Source organism: Nelumbo nucifera, chromosome 1, assembly GCF_055504915.1.
Source record: "Nelumbo nucifera cultivar China Antique chromosome 1, China Antique-T2T, whole genome shotgun sequence".
NCBI lineage: Eukaryota > Viridiplantae > Streptophyta > Magnoliopsida > Proteales > Nelumbonaceae > Nelumbo > Nelumbo nucifera.
In genome coordinates, this window is record NC_142649.1 from 30,046,330 (window position 1) to 30,070,248 (window position 23,919).

Here is a 23,919-nt window from a genome sequence, read left to right on the forward strand (position 1 = left end):
CCAAGTTGGTGTCCCACCCGGGCACCGGCCTGGCGTGGCCTGCGCGACCTGGCCGACCTGGATCAGCTTAGCACATGATCCGACCTGGCCGACCTAGCCGACCTGGATTAGCCCGACACATGATCCGACCTGGATCAGCTTGGCACACGACTCGACCTAGCCGACCTGGCAACCCATAAGATATGCCCACCGATATCAAGGAGCTCGCCAAGGAGCTCGGTAGCTCACCAAAGAGCTCGCCAAGGAGCTAGGCAGCTCTCCAAGGAGCTCGCCACCAAGGAGCCGGGTAGCTCGGCTGAGCTCGCCACAAGCGGCTCGGCTGAGCTCGCCACAAGCAGCTCGGCATAGCTCCCCCGGCAGCTCGCCACTTGTAGGGTAGCTCGATACAGAAGAGCAATTTGGCGTATCACGGGAAGATCTCCTAGCGACAACCGTACCTGACGGATCCGGAGACCTGTGCCCACGTCTCTCGCCAAGCGGCGCCTTGCCCGGTAGAGCCGTACTCTGCTACGGTTGCCTGCACCCGCCGCCTCAGCTCCGACGGTGACGGCGGTGGCGGAGAAACGAGAGGCAATTATGCCCGACTTGACAGAGGTGGTCACGCCTAATTTGACAAGACACCACTATATAAGGACTCCAACCCTCAAAGGCAAGGGAAGAGAATGAAAAAATGGAGCTAATCCCTGCTCTCTACCTCTCTCATTCCTCTAATATCATCTTCAAGCTCTCGACAATCGGAGTGCTAACTTAGGCATCGGAGAGTCCCTGTCGGGTAAATACCCCTGGGCCCCCTAGTTCAGTTCTCGTAGGTTCCTCGGCTCCCGCCGCCTACAAAGAGGAGGAAAAGATGGAGTTCTCGGAGGTCCCTCGGCTCCCGCCGCCTACAAAGGAGAGGAGATCACCTCATGCGAGAGGGCGGTTGGGTTGCGCTACACCAGGGAGCTCCACCATCCTCTGAGTTACGGGCCACCTAGGAGCAAGTCAAATGACGAGTCCACCAAAGTAGCTCACCACCGAGGAGCTCAGCATAGCTCTCTCCCGGGCAGTTCGCCATCGGGGAGCTCGCCATAACTCTCCCCAACTCGGCATAGCTCTCCCCCGGCTCGGCATAACTCTCCCTCGGGCGGTTAGCCATTAGGGAGCTCGTCACTAGGTAGCTCACCACCGGGGAGGTCGTCACCGGGTAGCTCACCACCGGGGAGCTCGTCACCGGGTAGATCACCACCAGGGAGCTCGTCACCAAGTAGCTCGTCACCGGGTAGATCACCACCGGGGAGCTCGTCACCAAGTAGCTTGTCACCGGGTAGCTGACCACCGGGGGAGTTCGTCACCAAGTAGCTCACCATCGGGCAGTTCACCATCGGACAATTCACCATCGGGGAGCTCCACCATCCTCTCCTGGGAATAGGTCAAATGACAAGGCACTTAGCCAAAAAAAATTGATACATCACAAAAATTGATACGTAACCAGAAACGATTACATCAATTTCCAATGTTATTCCTTTGCGATTAAGCTTGGGAGGTCTAAAACGAAAGGTCATGTCTTTTCTTGAATTATATCTTTTGAAAGGTAGAAAGATTTCTACATGTTTCTGAAAATTCGTGTGTGTGCAGTCAATCCATCATACCTATTATCGCAATGCTTGGCTCGCCAAGTGGTGCATTACTTGTCTTTAGATGGCATGTTCCATTGGAGTTGCAACATCAGCCTGGTTGTCACCTCATTCTAAATTCATCATGATTGGGCATCATTTGGAGGCCCCTCGGAGATCTTTGTGGTATCATAGCCCCCATATCTCTACCGATTCCCTTGGTCTATCCAAATTGGTTTAGGGATAAGAGACCTCTTTCGTTTGAGGGGCGATTAGTCCATGCACAAGTTGGTCATCCAAGGGCAATCAGCTTGTTCTTGAGATGGCCCATGTTAGCCCACGCAGAGAGACAATCACGCATCATGTCAAAGAAATGGCCGAATGCCCACTTGATGTCCAACCTGATCTCATGAGCGCGACATAGGCTAACATACCACTCCCGCCCATGTCGAGGATGAGGCCTTTTCTAGCCTACACAGCCTCCAGGCCATAGCCACCGAGACCGAAAAAACACCAAAATAATTATTTGCCAAATGAGTGCAAAGTATTAATTGATCCAATCCACATAATTTGAATAGTTGTAGATTATGGTGTGATATAGATTGATCCTTACCACAAGGTGTAGTAGCATGGATCAATCTATATCCACCAATTTCTATCTATAATTCGATACTAAAGAATACCCTCTTAAATAACTGCCTAAAATTTCCACAGGCCAAACCTAGTTTCTTGTAGTGAGTTGACATGGATAATTACATTTTAGAATATACCATTAATAGATAGAATTTTTTTGGTATTGGCTATTAAGTGCAAAAGAATTAAAATGACTAGTCTGATTTTTTTTTTTTTTTACCGAAGCAATTACCAATATGTTATAAAAGGGTGAAATACCCCCCCTTCCACCATGTTGAGGTGAGTCCGCCAAATCTACTCACAAAAAAAAAAAAAAAAAAAAAAAAATCTATTTTAACACATTCCGACGGAAACGGGGTCTGCTCTCACGAATGGGCGCCTTTACATGTACATCCACCGTGCATTGAGAACATCCCCGTGAATAATAATTAAATAAGTGGTAGGATGTGAGTGTGAGGCGCCAGTAGTGAGGAGCAGATCCGGTCTCATTCCAACGTGGACCGTGTCCACAAATCACAGGTATGGTGGGCTACAGTCTTACAGACTCATGGTGAGATGTGTGAACAGTTTTGAACATTTTATCGTTAGCAGATCCCGACTCGATTAACGTGCCATGAGGCTTTAAAACAGCCCAGGCTGTTTTTTCTCCAAACAGCCAAAAACTTCTCATGATTTTGCTTGTTGGAGAGATCTATCCTGCCGGAGTTTGTCAATAGCTTCTGGACTCCATTACTGTCCTTTTATTCAGGTACATATGTTTTTTCGTCTTCTCTAGTTCTATTTATATTTGCTTTAATTTTCATAAATTGTAAGATTTAATCTTCCGCTTTCTATCGAAATTTATTCAGTTGTTCCTTCCCTTTCATTCATTTCGACAATCACCTCCAGGGGAGACCAGGGTGGAGTCTGGAGTGCAACACAGAGAAAGATAAGTTGGGGGAGGGAAGAGGGAGTCTCGGTAACGCATGACCTCGTTTTGACTCTGCAACATATGCTATGGATTCGAAGGATTTTTCTCATCTGCTCAAAGTCGAAGGCAAACGACGACCCAAAGCCCAGTTTATTCGCGGGGGGCCATATAACTAAAAAATCCGGGGCCAAACGGGACCAGATTTCGGTGCAGGCGGCCGTTGATTTAGCCCGTCCTGATCTACTCGGACATATCAGCACTATTACAGAAAAGCTAGATGAATGGAAGGATTTAAATCTTATCTGCACCGTAATTCCTCGTCTATCTAGGTTAAAAGAGGCTCTGCTGAGCTTCCCGTCAGCAACCAAGGACGTGGCCGAAGAAAAATTAGAAATCCCATCTGATGGTTCAGTCTCAGCCTATAGAGTTCTATATTCTCCTTCAAAATCTATGGGAAATTTTTGACGGCATTAGAGAAGTTTTATTGTCAGTGCCAAGCAATCAAAGGGACAGAAAAGATTTGCTTGACCACATCAACACAATTAATGAAAAAATATTTGTGTTTGACGACCTCTCCGGCCTACTAGAAATGGTTGCAAAGGAAATTAAAGCTGCAACTTCAGATGAGGAAAAATCCAAAGAAGAGCTACCTTACTCATCCAGTACTAGTCGAGTAGCATCTACACAAATTATTACCACACCGCAGATTGGTCACAAATTCAACTTGCTACCTGAATCTATAAAGAGGTGCTTTTTACTATTCCTGTCTATTTCCTAAACGGTATGAATTTGAGGAGGGAAAAGTTGATCCAGTTATGGATTGCCGGAGGCCTTGTACTCCCTGATCGATATCTGAAGGAGGATAAAGGTAGAGATATTTTTGTGAAATTGTTGTGGAATTCTCTGTTTCAGAGATCATCTCTTGTGTATCCAAACGGTATTCCGAGGTACAAAGTCCCCGATGATGTGTATGATCTAGTCCAGCAAAGCTGTCCAGATGTGTTTGTAACAACGGCGGACCGCGAGCCAACTGCAACGACGTTGCATTCCTTGTTGCTGCTCCACCACAGTAATGATACGGCGATTTTTAAATCACTCTATGAATCCGAGATGCTGCGAACCCTTATTTTACTAAACGAAGAAAACCACCGGAGCCGCATCAGGCAAGTCCCTCCCGATCTTTTTCTCAGACTGAGATTCTTAAGTGTTGTAGATTTGAGTGGCACTTGCATCATGGAGTTACCAACATCCATTGAAAACTTGAAGCATCTAGCATTTCTAGACCTCTCCTATACTCCCATCACAATCTTACCAGATTCCATATGTAGCCTCAATCATCTCCTAACATTGAACCTCAGATATTGTTCAGAACTTATTGAGTTACCCAATAGCATATCAAAGATGTTGAGCCTTCGACATCTTGATTTAGAGGGAGCTCGTCAACTAACATCCATGCCCCCAAGCATTGGTAAGTTAACAAACCTAAGAAAATTGGGCACATTTGTCGTGGGAAGGGAAGAAGGATGTAGAATTGAAGAGTTGAGAAACCTAAACAAGCTTCGAGGATCACTTGCCATCTTAAACCTTGAGAATGTCATGGATGGAGACGAAGCTGAAAGAGTGCGTTTACAGGACAAATGGTACCTTACAAAATTAGAGTTCCAATGGAGAAGGGTAGAGTGGGGTGATAAAGCAAAGCACGTGCTTAGCAATCTTGAGCCTCCCCTGAAGTCAAAGAATTAAAGATATTGCATTACAGTGGTTCCACATTTCCAGGATGGTTGATGTTGAGCATCTCAGGTTTCTGGTGTCTTACGACAATCATCCTTATCGGTTGCGGGAGGTGTACACATCTTCCATCTTTGGGAAAACTTCCAAACCTCACATCATTGTGCATTGAAGAAATGCATGCACTAAAAGAAATAAATAATTATGGGTTGTTTGGGATTCCAGAGTTTCCAAGGTTGATGAAACTGGAACTTGATGGCATGCACGAATTGAGGAAGTGGTGGGAAATAGAAGTGGGTGACATGCCTCGCCTCCACAAACTTACCATCACTGACTGCCCCAAGCTCACTACTCTTCCGATGCTTGAATGGCTCCCATCTCTGCGACATCTAGAAGTTACTCTCTGCCCTAAAATCTCATCACTACCAGATGGAGCACCACCAAATCTTCGATCACTAATTATCGCGGAGAGCCCAAAACTTGAAAAACGATGTCGGAAGGGAAAAGGCGAAGATTGGCATAAGATAGCTAGAGTCCCAGATATATGGATTCATTACAAACAGATTTCTGGTATCAAAACAGAACATTCTCAAGGTATGAGTCCTGATCTTACCATATTGATTACTTTAATTACATAAGCATATAACTTTATTAAGATTTCTTTTATTTTCATCATGACACAATTTTATTTTCTTTTATAGGCTAAATTTAATATAGGTACCCTGTACTTTGGGATATTCATGCTTAATTTTTAAATGTACTAGCATCTGAATTTCTGGAAATATACATTTAAGCATAACTCCCATAAACTAGATAAAATTATGAAAGTATTCATGTTTTGATTCTCTTTCTTCACTGTTCATCGTTCTACTTCTTTGGGACTTTGGACACAAATCAGCAGTTCAAAGTAAGCATCCAATCAACACTTTGTACTCTTGTTACTTTTCACATGAATAACAATAATTTATTAAATAAAAAAAGAAAAAAAAAATACTAGATACAAGAGAGATTGGTCCTCAAAACCCAATTAAAACAAGCAAGGGCCTAACATAAATGCTAAATATCATCTACTCAAAAAAGCACCACAAGACCCAACAACCAAAACACAACCGGGTCTGACCCAAATTAACATGGCCCATGTCAAAACAATTGCTCACAGAAAATCTCCGATCAAAAACCACACCCAAACAAAAGTTAGTTAACAACAATGGTCAGATAGTGTGGACCATGTCCACATAAAGATCTATGAGTTTCCTTAATTTTCAACATCCTTATAAGTTCCCCATACTCAAAGAGATCCTCTTCTAAGCTTTAGCTCTTCTTCAATCTCTTCCCCTTATTCCTTCTCTAGCCCAGACCATGTGTTTTTATTTTGTTAGAGATTGCTTATCACCTTCCCCAAAATTGGCTACACTTTCGCCTCACTTGCCAAACCAGTACAAACCTGATGCAGTATGGGAATCGGCTCAACTAAGTTGGATTCAACAACCATCTTAGTTCGTTTTTACGAAGTTAGCTCCATTGTAGAATTTCTTTCTTCATTCACATTTACCTAGATAGAGTTATGGTAGGATTTCCAAATTTGTATTCAATTAAGACTTTCTTTTTAAAAAGATTTAATAAGATTGCAATTGTTTTATTAGATTAGGAAAGTTCCTTTTTGGAGGCAAAAGGGTGTAAATAAATTCATATAAAGAATAGTCAAAAGCTAGGGTAGTTTTGGTGATTTTCTCTTAATTATTCAATGAATAGTTGTTCTTCTTGTTTGTTTCAGCTTTAGTTGTTTTCTTTAAATCTTCTTTAAACGTGATTTTTTTCCAAACTACACCATTTGGTATCAGAACAAACAAGTGGCTCAGATCTTGGAGTAGAAACTCAATAACAAAACACAAAAAGAAGTGATGAAGTTATGAAGACAAGTCAATACACTTACTCGAGTTAAGATCGCTACATTCTCGTTCTAAAACAGAGCATAGTGACTTCGACACAAGTGCTTTCACTCATTCCTTTTCATCATCAAGGCAAGCAACTCAAGATTGAAATGCCAAAGTTTCATGGAGGTTCTTTCACTTGTTCTTTATCATCATCAAGGCAAACAACCAAGGTCGTTATATTTGAGGGTGGTGATCAAAAGTAGTGGAAAACAAATCCAAATCTAATGACTTTATTTATTGGTCTAAAATATTGTTCAGGATTGTAATGAAAATCATATGTGGCCATTCTCTTGAAGAACAATATGTTGATTGGAACAAACCTTCAATCTATGAAGAAGATGTTGGAAGGGTTAGAAATCAAAATTGACATGGCTGAATCTAGTTTAATGGATGGTCGAATTTTCAAAAATTTTCTAACCCAACCTAGTAACTAATATCTCGATGATTTTGAAATCTGAAATTTCAAGATTGATCTTACACTGAAATGGGCCAAATTTGAAACCCAAATTAAAATTGATTGTGCCTATAGAGACCACAGTGTACAACTCCCAAAGTGATAGTTCACGCCCAATAGTAGTCCTAAAATTGGCCTCCATTGAAAATGGGGTAGTGTGTATGTAAAATCGATTCAATAGCACCGTTTCAACAAAAACTGGTCCCCAACTTGCTTGAATCAACGAGAGTATGTGAACCTGCTATACCTTGATGTTTTTTTTGCAAAATCATAGTGGATGACTGATAAAAATCAGCCCTTATCAAGGCTAGATCAACTTAAGGTTTCTGGAAAGCATGGGAGAAGAGAAGAGAGCAAGAGAGTGGAGAAAAGTAGTTGAATTGGACTCTCCCCTCTTTCTCAGGAGCTGATCCAAATCAAATTTGGCTAAGGAGTTTATCTTTAATTGATAAGCATTATCTTGTTAAGAGGATAGGTGATCCACACCCAGATCTATGACCATTCACGTCCTAAGGTGTTGCATGGCCACTTTAGGCTTGATTATTGCATAGCGTGGGACCCAAAAAGGTCTTATACTAGTCCATAAGGGTTTGGCCCCACCTTTGGTAGAGGTTACACCGAATCCACTGCTCAAGGGCAATGAACCCCTGACCCAGTCAACTTGGCCTCAGTTTGGGCCCAACATTTACACATAAATGATCATTGGATTCAACTATTCTATGAAGATCTAAGGATAATGGACTTTTGTATAATAAAGTTCATTAGGTAATCAGCTTAATAATGGTTTCTTACACCTAACCTCTTGGCCCATAATTATGAAAACACTACCCATAGTAAAGAATCTCTTCCCTAACTGTAATGTCACACTCTCTGCATAGATTGATCATACGATCAAAACCTTTTGCAAATCTTTTTCATAAAATAATAATATAGCATATAAATACATTTTTCATAATGTAATGTCACACTCACTGTCGACAGTTTAGGCATCCATTAGAAAGATTGTAAAGCCTGGTATTCACTTTATCCAGGTATTTGACCCTTGATGGATCTCACTATTTAGTACATTAAAGGCAACTTAGTTTAATACCTAGTGTAGTATCACAATCAAATCTAAAGTTAAGTGCAACTTTCTAGTTTTGCCCATCTATCTCCAAGGTCTACAACATAACTGAAAATTGGTCCGATTTTAGTATTTTTTCTAAACACTCACTGGCTATGCTTGAGATTTAACCCTAGTAGTTGAGACAAGCTATTCTACCAATTCAGCAGCACACTAGTGTTAGCCTTATCAAGATAACCCCCATAAGTCTATTCAATGGCTAAGAACATTCTAAAACTAATATGAGTCTCATAAGTGTCCAATTTAAGCAGTAATTCAGAGAAAATATATTGTTTAGAATATGAAACAATTATGTAATTCACTAAATACTTCAGAAAAAAAACCAACAGAACTCCCTAACTATTCTTTATATAGACTTCTTTACAACCTTATACCTCTTAGAAGGAAGTTTCCTAATCTAATAAAACACTCATTATAATCCTACTAAATCTCTTCAAAAAGAAAGTCCTTAATTGAATATATATTCAAAAATCTCACTGTAATGCTAACTTGGTAAATACAAACTAAGATAGAAATTGACGCTAACTTGATAATGTGAAGTAAGATAGAAATTCCATAATAATGCTATTTTAATAAATATTTACTAATTTGGGTTAGTGGCGTCATCTCCACTTCTTATGTGTCTTATAGTGGTCCTAACTTGCATAGAACTTATTAACCTCCTTCTATTTTGCATCATCCTCCCTAGGTTGAAGAGAATCCAACCTCATATTCATGTTACCATTTGAGTGCCACCAACACATGTTGTTGCACTTATGCTGTACTTCTTTGTTTCTAACCATCTGATAGATAATTGATGATATAAACCTCCAATATGAATTAAGATTTATTCATTATATATCTTAATCTTTGAACCATGTTTCTTAATCTTTAAATAATTCAATTCCTCTTTTATTAACCATTTTGAATAATGTACAGTTACATATCAATGTGGAACTTCATAGACTTGTATGATGATAATATTGTCAAAGCCTCTAGTATGATAAATATTGTCTCCATCATCTTGAAATTCACTATGAAGGATAACATATTCCTCTTGAGTAATGGGTTGTTTATCATAGATTGGAGGTTTCTTCTAACCAATATATTGTTCTTCAACATATGTTGAGGAGAATGGTCACACAATATTTTTATTACAGTCCTCAGCAATATTAAACCAATCAATAAAGTCATAAGATTTGAATTCGATTGGATTTATACCTCTATGAAACTCTGGAAAGTCGATTTAGAGATTTGTTTCCCACTGCTTATGATCACCACTTGCAACTACAGCCACCTTAGTTGCTTGTCTTGAAGATGATTAATAAAAAGTGAAGGAACCTCCATGAAACTTTGGGATCTCAATCTTGAGACCCGTTTCCCACTTTTTCTAGTTACCATCCACAACTACAATTGATCACCTTGATGATGAAAAGGAACGAGTGGAGGAACTTACATTGAAACCATTATCCCCGTTTTTGGAACAAGAACGATAGTGATCTAAACTCTTGAGCAAGTGCATAGACTTGTCTTCTCAAGTTTGCCACCTCTTTTTGTGTTTTATTGTTGATTTCCTATTCCATGATGTGAACCACTTGTTTCTTTTTAAGAACCATAATCCAGAGAATGATCAAACTTGTGCTCGGATGCCAAATAGTGTAGTTCATCAACAAATCACGTTCAGAGAAACTTCAAAGAAAACAACTAAAGCCAGAATAAATAGAAAGAACAACTCTTCACTAAATACCTAAAAGAAAATCAACCAAAACTACCCTAGCTTTTGGCTTAGCTACTCTTTATATAGACTTCTCTATACACCCTTATGTCTCCTACAAAAGAAGTCCTAATTGAATACAAATTTGGAAATCTTGTAGTAACTCTAACTTGGTGAATGTGAACCAAGATAGATACAAAAATCTGGCGTCAATGCTATTTTGGTAAATACAAATTGACTAAAGTTGTTAAAAGCCAACCTAGTAAATGTTTACTCAGTTGGACCGAATCCTGTACTGCATTAGTGGTGAAATTCGAAAATAAATAACATTTAGAGAAGCTACAAATAAAACCAAAGTTGAAATAAATAGGAAGATCAAGTCTTTAATAAACACATAGAAAATCAACAAAACTACCTAGCTTTTGGCCTAGCTACTATTTATATAGACTTCTTTACTCCCCTATGCCTCCTACAAGAAAGTTTCCTAATCTTATAAAACACTCTTTATTGTCATAATTGAATAAAAATTCAGAAATCCCATTGTGATGCTAACTTGATAACTGTGAACCAAGATAGATAGATACAAAAATCCAGCATTAATGCTATCTTGGTAAATTTGAACTAACATAGGTCATCAGAAGCCAACCTAGTAAATGTTTACTAGATGTTTACTAAGCTGAAACCTAGTATGTTGGCACAATTCAGAAACAAATCACATTTAGAGAAGATTCAAAGAAAGGAACCAAAGCCGAAAAGAACAGGAAGAACAATTCTCCAGTGAATACTTAAGAGAAAATCAATAAAGTTGCCCTAGCTCTCTTTATATAGATTTCTTTACACCCTTATGCCTCCTACAAGGAAGTTTCCTAATCTAATTGAATATTCCTTATTAGAATCATACTGAATGTTCTCAAAATGAAAGTCCTAATTAACACATCCAAAACTCCCATTATAATGCTAAGTTAGTTAATACGAACTAAAATAGAAACTCTACAGTGGCGCTAATTTGGTAAAAACGAACTAAGATGGCTTGTTGAAGCCAACTTGCTAATTGTTTACTTAGTTGGGCCGAATCTCGTACTACATCATCCTCCCCGGGTTGGAGAGAATCCAACTTCATATTCATGTTACCATTTGAGAGGCCGCCAACATATTTTATTACACTTCCGCTGTGCTTTTTTGTTTGTTAACCCTCTCATACATAACTGGTGGTGTACACCTCCAATATGAATTAAGATTTCTTTATTACATTTCTTAAACTTTGAACTATATTTCTTAATCATCAAATAATTCAATCCCTCCTTTATTGACCATTTTGAACATTGCAAAAATGCATGCCAAATGAATCATCGTAGACTTGTATGAAGACAATGATATCAGGGCCTCTTATATGATAAATATTGTCTCCATCATCTTGAAATTCATTATGAAGACAATGTTATTAAAAATCCTGCATTGATGCTATCTTTCGTAAATACGAACTAAGTTAGCTTTGGAAATCCCACTATCAAAGCCGCACATCTCACAAAATGAGATGGTAATGTATGGTTGCAATTCAAGGTGAGTAGAGTGTGGGTAGAGAGTAGTGAGTAGGAAATCCGGTTTGGGCCAATACCACCAACTATACACACCTTTCTCCTTTCCTACCCAAATTTCCTCTTGCTTCCAACTACCTATTTTTACCTTCTAGAGAACTAAGCACCACTGACACTCTTTTCCTCAACTATTTTTTTTTTTTTTTTCTTTTAAGCTTTTATTTAGACATGTTCATGGGCTAGGTAACCCAGCAGGCTGGCCCAACTTAGCTCATTTTTATCATGTTTGGAAAAAATTTTAGGGCCATGGCCTAGGTTTGGGTTCTAAGCACCATGCCTAATTATGTTTTGCATTGGACTTTGACTTTATCAAATAATCCCAGCCTGATAGTATAATATATAATAAAAATGTATGTTAATAATATATAATATATATAATATTAGTTTATTAAATTATTATTAAATTAATATATTATTAGCTTATTAGATTAGATTATAAGTAGAATTTTTTATGTCCTTATCGAACTTTGGACTTGGGCTCAAGCTTTGGGCTTTATATAAGGGTCAGTCGCCAATTAAAGATCTAGGCATGATGATCCAAGATGACAACAATAAATAGCTTGGCCTAAACTTGACCCATGGATAAATCTACTTCCAACCACCCCTACAAGATTGCAACAATTTTACCGTAATTCCAGCAAAGTTTTCCTTACTTATGCTCTTTTGTGTTCCAAAATAACCTTGCTCTTAAGTTTGGTTCTTGTGAAAAGCATTAATTTTTTTACTCATTCTTGCTTCCAATTTGAAAAATTACTATCATCTATAGTTTCATCAAAACAAGTAGGCTGACTATCCTCTATTACAAAGCTTCTATGGTAGCAGGATCTACACAATCTTTGAGAAGAGTTGGTAAATTCCTCTCTCTTCTTGGATGGTCTTGTAAAAGCAATGGTGCTTACTGATGATTTTCAGTGTCTTCTTCAATTTCACCACCATTCCTATCCACATCATGTTCAAATTGAATGTCACTTTTTGGAGTTACATGATTCGTACAAATTCAAAATACTTTGCTCATTCCTAGTACAATCCTTTCTCCACCTCATTCCTACGAAACTTATACAAATTTCCAACCTAAATGCCTTCCATCACAACCAAAACACCACTAGAAATGTCAAGAACTCCACCTTACCTGATGAATTTGTAGTCACTTGAATGGAATTTTGATACAGAAATCAAACTTTTCTTCAAGCCTAGTACATGCCTCACAGTTTTAAGATTTCTAATATTTCCATCAAACATCCTCAATTGAATATTTACAATTTCCCTTCAAAACGAAACCACTTAACAAGGTTGATAAGAGCAAAACGAAGAATGTGTTAACACATGTGATGAGTAGCACCACTATGAAGAATTCAATTATTTTTATGGAAAATGATATTACTATGAACTATAAGTACCTCATCTTCAATTATCCCGAATTTTGACTCTTGGACCAACCTGGTTGGCTTCATCCTTTGTCTCGGTCCCATCCTTCTCCCAACTACTTCCTTTGTCGCAGTTTGAATTGTTTTTTGAATTATTCCTTTTCCAACAGTCTTTCATCATGTGATATTTCTTACCATAATTCAAACAACTATCATTTCCTTGTCGGCCCTTGCATTTTGAAAGGTACTTGGATTTACTTCTTAAATTCTTGTTTGAAGAGTTATCCTGCTCAAGTTGTTGGGCTTTAGCCATAATGGTTCATTTTCACTCTCCTCCAAACTCTTTAAAGATGCCGTTTTTTGAAGCTTGTTTGCTAGCAAAGTACTGCACTTATCGTTCAAGCAAAGAGTGTGAACTTTGGTGCAACTCAAGGCTCTAACCAAGCTGTTGTAATTATTTGGAAAAATACAAAATAAAGGTGCCACCTTATCTTCCTCTTCCATCCTCACACCAATGATATAATGGAAGATGTTCAAGTGTTTAGAAACCTTCATCCCTTCATTCTCAAACTATACAACATCTTCAAAAGTACATGATTTAGGAATGACTTGGTTTGATATAAGCTTTCTAATTTTGTCCACAATCTCATGGCTATTTTTTTTCTGAAAAATTCCGGAAGCCAAAAGGGTGCCCTTTCCATTGATACCTTATAATATTTATATACAAATAATGGAGTTCCTTGCTCTCCAAAACTTTTTAAAAACAAGGTCTTCTTAATCAAAAAAGAAAAGCAAAACAAAAAAGACTTCTTATCCGGGACTTACACGAGTCTATCCGGGACTCTACTTCCTATCCGGGACTCTCGCGAGTCTTATCTTTGTCCAATACTCCCCCTCAAGGTGGTGCATGAGGATTGCGAATGCCTAGCTTGGGAAGGAAAAAATCAAACAGTTTTTGTCTGAGAGCCTTTGTGAAAATGTCGGCAACTTGTTCACTGGTACGTACATAGGAAGGCGCAATGGTGCCGGCTTGGAGCTCATTGTGAGTTTCTGATGCAATTCCCAATGTTGGGTCGCAGCAACTGCTAAGAAGGTTTGAACTGTGACCATTTTAGCCACAGGGGCAAAGGTCTCGTTGTAATCAAGACCTTCAACTTGAGTGTTGCCTAGGACTACCAACTGTGCTTTAAATCTTTCAATGGATCCATCAGAGTTGTACTTGATTTTGTAGACCCATTTACACCCGATTGCCTTTTTTTCCAAGTGGGAGGTCTTCCAAGGTCCATGTCTCATTGTCTTCCAAAGCCTGTATCTCTTGGCGCATAGCCTCGCACCACCGAGCATCAGTAATTGCCTCAGAGAAACGAGTAGGTTCTTAGCCTGCAGTAACATCTGCCAAGAAATGCCTTTGTTTCACAAAAAAATTATCATACGTCACATAATGAATTATGGGATAAGGAGTACCTGAGAACGGCAAAGGGGTCTAAATGATGAGCAATGTGTGTGACAAAGTCTTGTAAATAGCTGGGGGGCGCTTTTCTCGATGTCCGCGGCTTAATAACTCCGTGGTGGGCTGAGGAGCAGCTGAAGTTTCATTACTTCTGCAATCTGTATGGCTCCTTGTCTCATCAAGAGGATCTGCCTCCTCATCATTACCCGTGTTTTGATGTCCTTCTTCATTGATCGTGTTGCTCCCCCTGACTTCTATATGAGGTGACTCAGATACCATGTCAGGAGGAGTGGCCCAAGGCAACCAACATTTTCTTTGGCTCTAGGAGGACTGGTTACTGAGGGTTGATGTTCTGGAGTGGCAAAGGGAAACTCGGCCTCACTAAATACCACGTCTCGTGAGATGAAGTAATCACAAGACTCAAGATCGTATAATTTCCATCCCTTTTTCCCAAAAGGATACCCAACAAAGACACATTTCCTACTCCTAGCGGCAAATTTGTCACGGTCCCGAGTATTTGAAAAACACAAGCAACCAAAAACTCTGAGATGTTTATAAGAAGGACTTTGTCCAAACAGCATCTCGTAAGGTGTTTTACCACCAAGAAGGGTCGAAGGTGTCCAATTAATCAAGTACCCTACGATCAAAACACACTCACTCCAGAAATTGATCAAAAGATGTGCTTGAAACCTAAGTGTTCTTGCCACATTCAAGATATGACGATGCTTTCTCTCCACACGACCATTTTGTTGTGGTGTTCCAGCACAGGAAGTCTAAAATAAAATCCCTTGCTCGTCAAAATATGATTTCAAGGATTTAAACTCTATTCCATTATCACTTCTCACCACCTTAACCTTCTTGTTAAATTGTCGTTCAATCATTGCACAGAAATTTTTGAGTGTTCGACCAACTTCACTTTTTTTCAGCTAGCAAATAAATCCAAAACGCTTGAGAATAATCATCAACAATTGTCAAAAAATATACAGCACCGCAAGATGCAGGTACTCTATAAGAACCCCATAAGTCACAATGAATCAATGCAAAACAATCAGTTGCTTTATTGTCGCTTTGGATAAAAACATCTCTAGTTTGCTTTGCCTTCAAACAAACATCACAGGTTTTGTTCTTACTATTACTGATATTAAGAAGCAAACTAACCGTTTGATAAGAAAGGTGTCCCAATCTCCGATGCCACAAATCGCATGATCCAATTCTTTCTGTCTTGTAAGCACGAGCCAACGCCACACCCTTGAAGACATAGACCCCATCAAGTTGTTCACCCGCACTGATCAGAGTCCTCGAGATGCGATCATGTATCACACACAACTTATTAGTAAACGTCATAATACAATCTGTGTCACGAAGTAACCGACATAGTAACAATAAATTACAATTGAGTTTTGGGACATATAATACGTGTAGCAATTTAAAATTATTTCCAAGTTTAACAGTGCCTTCTTTCACGGCCTCGGTGTGCGCACCATTGGGTAAGCTAACAGGACAAGGTGCAACATCATAGGTGTCAACGAGCACATTTAAATTCCCTGTCATGTGATGTGACGCCCCAGAGTCAACAACCCATTCAGTGGAGTAATTTTTACCAAAGAGTTTTTCATTAGTCCTGGTTTTGTAAGCATTAAGCATGCTTACAAAAGTCTGCCATTGCTCATCATTAAGCCCATTCAGTCCGGTCTTGTCTTCGTCAGTCACAACTGCATTACTAGCCACCTCACGCCCCATTGATGATTGAGCAGTATGAGCCTTTGTCGTACCTCAACCACATCTGCCAGAGGGACCAACAGACTTACTCGAGCTCTCACCGTTCCTGTCGTTGTTGGTAGCCATGGTGACCGATCAGCAACACTACTTGAGTTGAGCGACCGATCAGTACTGTCTCTAATATAATCTAAGGTGAAGTCAGCGCTGCAAGGGTTTGGACAATGGTGCTAAAAAAAGTTGGTTGATTCTTCAACTGTACCCAAGGAATGACTTTCTCTTTCCCTTTCAGTTGGATTATTTTACTCTCACCATGTTTCTGCAGAAACACAAGAAGTCACCTTCTCCGGTTTTTTTGTCGGCGAGGAGAGCAACAACGGAAACCTATAAGAAATCATATTCCCCGTCGTCCATGCTACTGCAGCTGATGAAAGGATGAATCCTTGCCACAACCGCACTGAGAGAGGAGATCAAAGTGATGAGTTATTCCGGATTGACCCTGCCGCAGTTGAAAGGATGAATCACTACCATGATCGCCCCAGAGGATTAAACGATGATCACTTTGGTATATCAACAGAACTGAAGCTGCACGAAGATCCCAAGGTATTAAAGAAGACGCTGATGATAAGCGACGTAGACAACCTTTCTCGGCTTATGCTGAAGAAGGCGTTGGTTCAAACTCACGTACTCCCATTCGGCTACTGCTGTTGTTGCGCACTATTCCGATCCTTCGAAAAAGGAAAGGGAATAACTATCCGGTATCGCCGCTGTTGGAAGAAGACTAAAGAAGAAGAAGAATCGAAGAACTCTGCTTGAGTGCAGAGTTCTTGCCTGAACTGCGACAGTCAAAAGTTAGATGGCAGTGAAGACTAAAGAAGAAGAAGAACCGAAGAACTCTGCTTGAGTGCAGAGTTCTTGCCTGAACTGCGACAGTCAGAAGTCAGATGGCAGTGAAGACTGAAGAAGAAGAAGAACTGAAGAACTCTGCGTCTCTACCTGAGTGCAGAGTGCCTGCCTGACTGCGACAGACGAAGAACTCTGCTTGGGAGGATTCTCGATCTCTGCCTCTCTGGAGTGATGGGTCTGCTTTTGGCTCTTGCTCTGGAGTCGACTGGAACAGATGATGAGGAAGACGAAGTGTCGAACTAGAAACTGGAGTGCAAAGTCTAGACTCTACCGGCGCCAAGCGAATGCAGTGTTGCTCTCAGCAACTTCATTACCGCTACTGATCTCCAGATCGTAGAACACAGACTGGTATCAACTTAGAACACAGTCCCCACGCTGTCGGCACCGAGCAACGTCGCTACCGCTACTGATCTCCAGATCATAGAACACAGACCTCTCGCTCCTGTTTGTTATGGCTCTGATACCATGAAAAATTTCGGAAGCCAAAAGGTTGCCCTTTCCATTGATACCTTATGATATTTATATACAAACGATGGAGTTCCTTGCTCCCCAAAACTTTCTAAAAACAAGGTGTTCCTAATCCAAAAAGAAAAGCAAAACAAAAAAAACTTCTTATCCAGGACTCTCGCGAGTCTTATCTTTGTCCAATATTCTCCTTTGACATTGCAGATAACATCATCTGCCAAACACAAGTAAATTGTAGAAGCCATTTTCATGTCCATGTCATCCAAATCATCAGTTGACACACTTTCTGGCTTCTTATATCCTTTCCAAGAAAAGCTTTATACAGCCCTTTGTTAAACAAGAATGTCATGGATTTTAATTTTCTATAATTCGAAATTCTATGACCTATCAAACTGTTCAACCTGAAATTGGAATTTTGGTACCACTTGTTATAGGCTTTGCCCAAGGACCTAAACAAGCTATTAGCATCAATAACACTTAAAATAATCCAATACCAACAACTACTAGGCAATAGAAGTAGTAAATCAAAATTATGAAGAAAGTAAGATATAAAATATAAAAGGCAAAAGGCAAGAGATTTATGTGGTTCACCCAATGAAGGCTACAACAACAAACAAAACCAGCAAGCCAATGATTCACTATCAACAGAAAAAAAAAAAAAAAGGTAAAAGAGATTGTGTACAACACCTCTCTACAAATATTATGAAATGACTCACAAATACAAGTCATTACTACTCAAAATAGCAATGTTTTGTCCATTTTCTTATAGATTTTTATTATGTGATTGATATTGATTCTGACTTAATTCGGAAATAATTATTTTGGTTTTCATCCTTGTTAATTGGCTGCTAACTCAGCGTCAGATGTCATCGCTGCCTTCTACCTCCTACCCGAACATCTAAGGAGGTGCTTTCTGCATGCTTGTTTCTTATTTCCGACAGATGAGAAATTTGACAAGAATACACTAATACAGTTATGGATGGCCGTTGATATGGTTCTCCCTCAAGATGGATTAAGATTGGAGGGTATAGCTGACAATTATTTTCAACACTTGTTGTCATGTTCTCTATTTGAGGAGGAACCTATATACTCCGCACATAAATGGTCTTCTTCCTCTCTCACACGTTATTTCACAAACAAAGACGTCTGTGATCTGGTCCGAGTAGAACATTGTGGAGATGAATACGCCAGAGTAGATGATGAACGATCCAGATTTAATGTGCCCGCAGGGACCTTTCATTGCTCCGTCGTGTCGGATGAACGAAAAAGAGTATTGTCGTTCTTTGAACCGTTGCCCGAGCCGAACCCCAAACTCCTTTACAAAGCCAAGATGCTACGCACGCTTCAATTACGAGTGTTCCACAGCGCAATCTGGCTAGATCTTGATGATCTGTTTCACAAACTGAGATTCTTACGTGCGCTGGACCTGAGATCCGTTAATATCCGTTTGTTGTCTGATTCTATTGATTTATTGGATGAACTACGCTACCTTGACCTCTCCAATTCCTGCATCCAAAAGCTACCGGAGTCGATGTGCACACTACGGAATCTACGAGCATTGAAACTCAGAAATTGTCGGAACCTTATTGGCTTACCCAATGACACATCTAAGCTGATCAGTCTTCAACATCTCGAATTACAATGTGAATTTTCATGCATTATTAGCCCGAGTATTGGTAAGTTAACCAATCTTCGAACTTTGGACAGATTTTTTCTGGAAAGGGGGAAAGGATTTGGAATTGGAGAGTTGGAGGACCTTAATGAACTAGAGGGATCACTGGCGATTGAAAACCTCCAAAATGTATTGGATGGATCTGAGGCTAAGCAAGCAAGATTAGAAGAAAAGCAACTGAGCATTTTAAAATTACAATGGAATGGTCGTGCCCATAATGCCGAGGAGGTCCTTGCATGCCTCAAACCTCACAAAAATCTCAGGGTATTGAATATAACAAATTACGGTGGTGCCAAATTTCCAAGTTGGTTGTGGAGCTCATCATTCTCCAATCTTACAACAATCATCCTATATCGTTGCGAAAATTGTATCGAGCTCCCGCCTCTGGGACTACTTCCATCCCTCAAGTATTTGTTCATAGAGCAAATCAATGCAATGGAGCGAATAGATCAGCGAGAGTTATGCGGCGATGGCACTGCTGGCAGCGCACAGACATTTCCAAGCTTAGAGACGCTAGAGATTAGTTTCATGGAGATGTTGAAGGAATGGACGGGAATAGCAGCTGGTGACATGCCTTGCCTCCGCTATCTTAAAGTCAAATGTTGCCCTAAACTTACTTCTCTTCCGGTGCTTTCATGCCTCAAAAGTCTCCGACACTTGGAACTGACTCACTGTCATAAAATCTCTTCGTTACCAGAGAAAGGGCTACCAAACCTTCTATCGCTGAGTATCAGAAATTGTCCGGAACTTGAAATACAGTGTCAGGAGGGAAGAGAGAAGGATTGGGACAAGATAACAGGCATCCCAATTATTCGGATTAATGATAAGCGTATTTTTGGAACCGGAAAACGAGAACAATCGACAGGTATGACCGTAAAACTTTCTTCTTTTTAGTCCGACTCCCAAAAACAATCCGCGGTATCCATACATAGTTCTTTGGCTCGATTGGGAAGAGTGTAGATTCAGATACAAATAGCTAGACGTGCAAATATAAGGTTTAAAAATGCCAAATACAAGATTGCACTGAGCACTCTTTCCCAACTGAGTCTAAATAACACAGAAACTAGGATAATAACTTAATTACCAGAATTACTTGCATGCACTTGCCTCTTTTGATATATAAGCTACATCCATCAGCGCAAGGTTCCCAGCATATGCACTCATATCTTGATAACTTAGGCTGTATTTGGAAATGATGCAAATAAATGTTAATATAAATATGTGGAGTGTAAAACGGTTCATATAAATTGTAAAATTTAGTTAGTTTTGTACTAACAAATTTATCTTCTTACCAAACAGATTTTTACCTATAATGGATGCAAACATGAATCCCAATAAAGCATATGCTTTTTCATCAAAAGCTCACTTGAATGCAAATTTACTTATTTTTTATTGATATACTTTTACATATTATTATCAATGTAAATAAACATTGGTCTGTCATTTGTCAATGCATAAATGTAAAAGTGAACTAGAGTGCAAACTTACCCTGAACCAGGATTTGCACTCCATTTGCATTGTTCCCAAACGCAGCCTTAACTCCTTGTAACAAATGTGTAATATTCATGTTTGTATTGGGGTGGCATGTCTAACTTAAATCCCAAGATCCTTGACCTTGAGCTATAATTATAAATTGAAGCATATTCACTCGGTGTACGTACTTCCATCAATTCCATTGCATTTTTTCTTTTTAGACCAATCAGACATGTCGTTTGATCAAAGCACAATTAAATGTTTGTCTTTGATGGTATATTTAACTTGAGATAAACAGATTAGTTTGCAACCATGGGGGGGGGGGGGGGGGGGTGATCATTATTTATATTTGGGCTAAATGTTTTACAAAAAGGCGATTTAGAAAATTTGGTTATTAAGTTGCCGCGTGAGACTTTTAAAAACCAAGAGTTTTGAGTCGGTTTTGGAACCAACTTAATACTATTCTCTATAAATGTGCAGCAACCGACTTAACACTCCTCCTTGGTGCACATTTCAATAACTCCAATCATATCTCGTAATAGCTTGAACTTGCCTTTTGGTAGTGCCTTTATGAATATGTCTGCTAACTGTTCTTCAGTCTTGCAGAATTTGAGTTCTATTTCTTTGTTTGCTCCAGCTTCTCTAATGAAGTGATACTTGATGCCTATATGCTTGGTTCTGCTGTGAAATACGAGATTCTTTGTCATTGCTATAGCTGATCTGTTATCGCAATAGATCTCTGTATCTTCTACTTGTGGTTCTCCCATGTCTGCAAGTATTCTTTTCAGCCATATAGCTTGACTTGTTGTCATTGCTGCTGCAATATACTCTGCTTCAGCTGATGATTTTGCAACTGTTGCTTGTTTCTTTGATGCCCAAGAAAATATCCCTGATCTAATTGTGAAAGCATATCCTGATGTGCTTTTCATGTCATCTACTGATCTTGCCCAGTCACTATCTGTGTAGCCAATTAGTTTTGAGTCATGCATGGCTTTGTATCATATTCCGTAGTTCTTTGTTCATTGCAAGTATCTAAGTACTCTCTTAGCTGCTCCATAGTGAACTTGACTTGGAGTCTGCATGAATCTTGATAGCAGACTAACTGCATACATGATGTCTGGTCTTGTAGCTATTAGATAGAGTAAGCTTCCAATTAAACTTCGAAATTGTGATTTATCTGCTTTTGGTGAGCTGTCTTCTTTCTTGAATGCTTTATTGTTGTCTAATGGAGTTGATACTGTCTTGCAGCCTTCCATTTTAAATTTCTTCAAAAGAGTCCATGTATACTTCTTTTGTGAGATGAAGATCCCATCTTCTTCTTGAGTTATTTCGATCCCAAGAAAGTAGTGCATTAAACCTAAATCGGCCATCTCGAAAGTCTTTATCATGTTTTCTTTAAATTTCATGATCATCTTCTCATTATTTCCTATGTAAATGAGGTCATCAACATATAAAGAGACAATAAGTGTGTCATTTGTACCTTGAGTCTTGATGTAGAGTGTTGGCTCACTTTTGCTCCTCTTGAAACCTTACTCAGTGAAATAGCTGTCAATTCTATTGTACCAGGCTCGCGGAACTTGCTTTAGGCCATATAATGCCTTCTTTAATCTGAGAACTTTATCTTCTTATCCTTGCACCACGAACCCTTGAGGTTGTTCCACGTAGATTTCTTCCTTAAGATAGCCATTGAGAAATGCTAACTTCACATCTAGTTGGAAAATCTTCCATTTCTTCTGTGCAGCTAGTGCAATTAATGCCCTGATTGTGTCGAGGCGTGCAACTGGAGCAAATGTCTCATTGTAGTCAACACCGTATTGTTGTGAGTATCCTTTGGTAACTAACCTTGCTTTATGCTTTTGGATTGAGCCATCTGAGTTAATCTTTGTCTTGTAAACCCACTTAACTCCTATAATGTCTTTGTCTTGTGGACGATCTACAAGCTCCCATGTCTCATTTTTCTCGATTATCTTCATCTCTTCATCCATAGCTATTCTCCATACTTCTTTCTTAAAAGCTTCTTCAAAGCTTTCTGGCTCCATAAGCATCAAGTTGCATGTCTCGTATATCTCTGTTAAGGATTTAGTCCGTCTTGGTGGCGAGTCTGGAGGAGATTTTGTGGCTTGTATTGGTTCTAATTGTGTTGTTGGTTGAATTGGTGATCTAGTTTGATCATGGCCTTCTTCAACTTCTTGTTTTGGTAATAGGGGCATGTTGATACTCTTTCTTTCAACTTCTTTTGTCTCCCAATTGTAAGCAGCGTCTTCGTTGAATCTTACGTCTCGGCTAATTATGAACTTCTTTGTTCTTAAGCTATAAATTCGATAGCCTTTAGATTGAGTGTTGTAACCTAAGAAGATTTCTTTTTTAGTCTTCTCGTCCAGCTTGCCTCTTTTCTCTTGTGGAATGTGAGTATAGCATATGCAGCCAAAAACTCTGAGATGCTTTGCTGATGGATTTTGTCCACTCCAAGCTTCGATCAGTGTCTTATCTTGCACAACTTTGGTTGGACATCTATTGAGCAAGTAGACTGTAGTGTTTACTGCCTCTGCCCAAAAAGTTTTTGGAAGACCCTTCTTCATGAGCATAGCTCTTGCTGTCTCCATAACTGTTCTATTTTTTCTTTTTGATACTCCATTTTGTTCTAGTGCGTATCTGACTGTGAGTTGATGCTACATGCCTTCATCTTCATAGAACTTGTTGAATTCATTAGAAGTGTATTCTTTGCCTTCGTCACTTTTTATCATCTTGATGTTATGACCACTTTGCTTCTCGACACGAGTTTTGAATTTCTTAAAAATATCAAAAACTTGCGATTTATCTCGCAAAAAGTAAACCCATGTCATTCTAGTATAGTCATCGATGAAGAGAATAAAGTACCTATTTTGATTATTTGATTGAGTACGCATTGGACCGCAAATGTCTATATGGATTAACTCTAGTGGCTATTTGGCTCTCCAAGCTTTCTCGGATGGAAAAGGTTGTCGATGTTGTTTCCCAAGCATATACCCTTCACAAACATAGTTGAGTTCCTTGATTGTTGGTAGATCTCGCATCATATTCTTCTGCTGAAGGATCTTTAACCCATGAAAATTAAAATTTTTACAATTTTGGCACTGAGGTTTTTCTTTAAACCAACAATCTTTCTCCAAGTGGTTTTTTCTTTTACAAATACCACATGGAGGATACTTGTCGTTATTTCCTTTTTGTTTTC

General features: G+C 39.4%; 2 protein-coding genes across 9 annotated transcripts in view; both read left to right on the forward strand.

The window, feature by feature from the left end:
* The first annotated feature begins 2,779 nt into the window (after positions 1 to 2,779).
* LOC148803075 (putative disease resistance protein At3g14460) overlaps positions 2,780 to 23,919 on the forward strand; it is a 34,886-nt gene continuing 13,746 nt past the window's right edge. For 5 of the 8 annotated variants that reach the window (XR_016081464.1, XR_016081465.1, XM_088896830.1 and 2 more), the window contains exons 1-2: positions 3,939 to 5,457; positions 18,421 to 20,100. Coding sequence is in view for 6 of the 8 variants with exons in the window: in XM_088896830.1 (XP_088752956.1) it covers positions 4,920 to 5,457; positions 18,421 to 20,100 (2,218 nt within the window). In the remaining 2 variants the exon portion in view is untranslated. Of the gene's footprint in view, positions 2,974 to 3,073; positions 3,883 to 3,938; positions 5,458 to 18,420; positions 20,101 to 23,919 lie in introns of those variants that run through there. The other 3 variants (XM_088896826.1, XM_088896827.1, XM_088896828.1) reach the window with 3 other exon arrangements.
* LOC148803076 (disease resistance protein RGA2-like) lies at positions 3,919 to 4,878 on the forward strand. The gene has a single exon (XM_088891293.1). It carries the CDS (start codon positions 3,919 to 3,921, stop codon positions 4,876 to 4,878), a length of 960 nt encoding a protein of 319 aa, XP_088747419.1.

Coding starts and splice junctions, on each gene's coding strand:
- LOC148803076 (XM_088891293.1), top strand. CDS start 3,919: ATGAATTTGAGGAGGGAAAAGTTGATCCAGTTATGGATTGCCGGAGGC.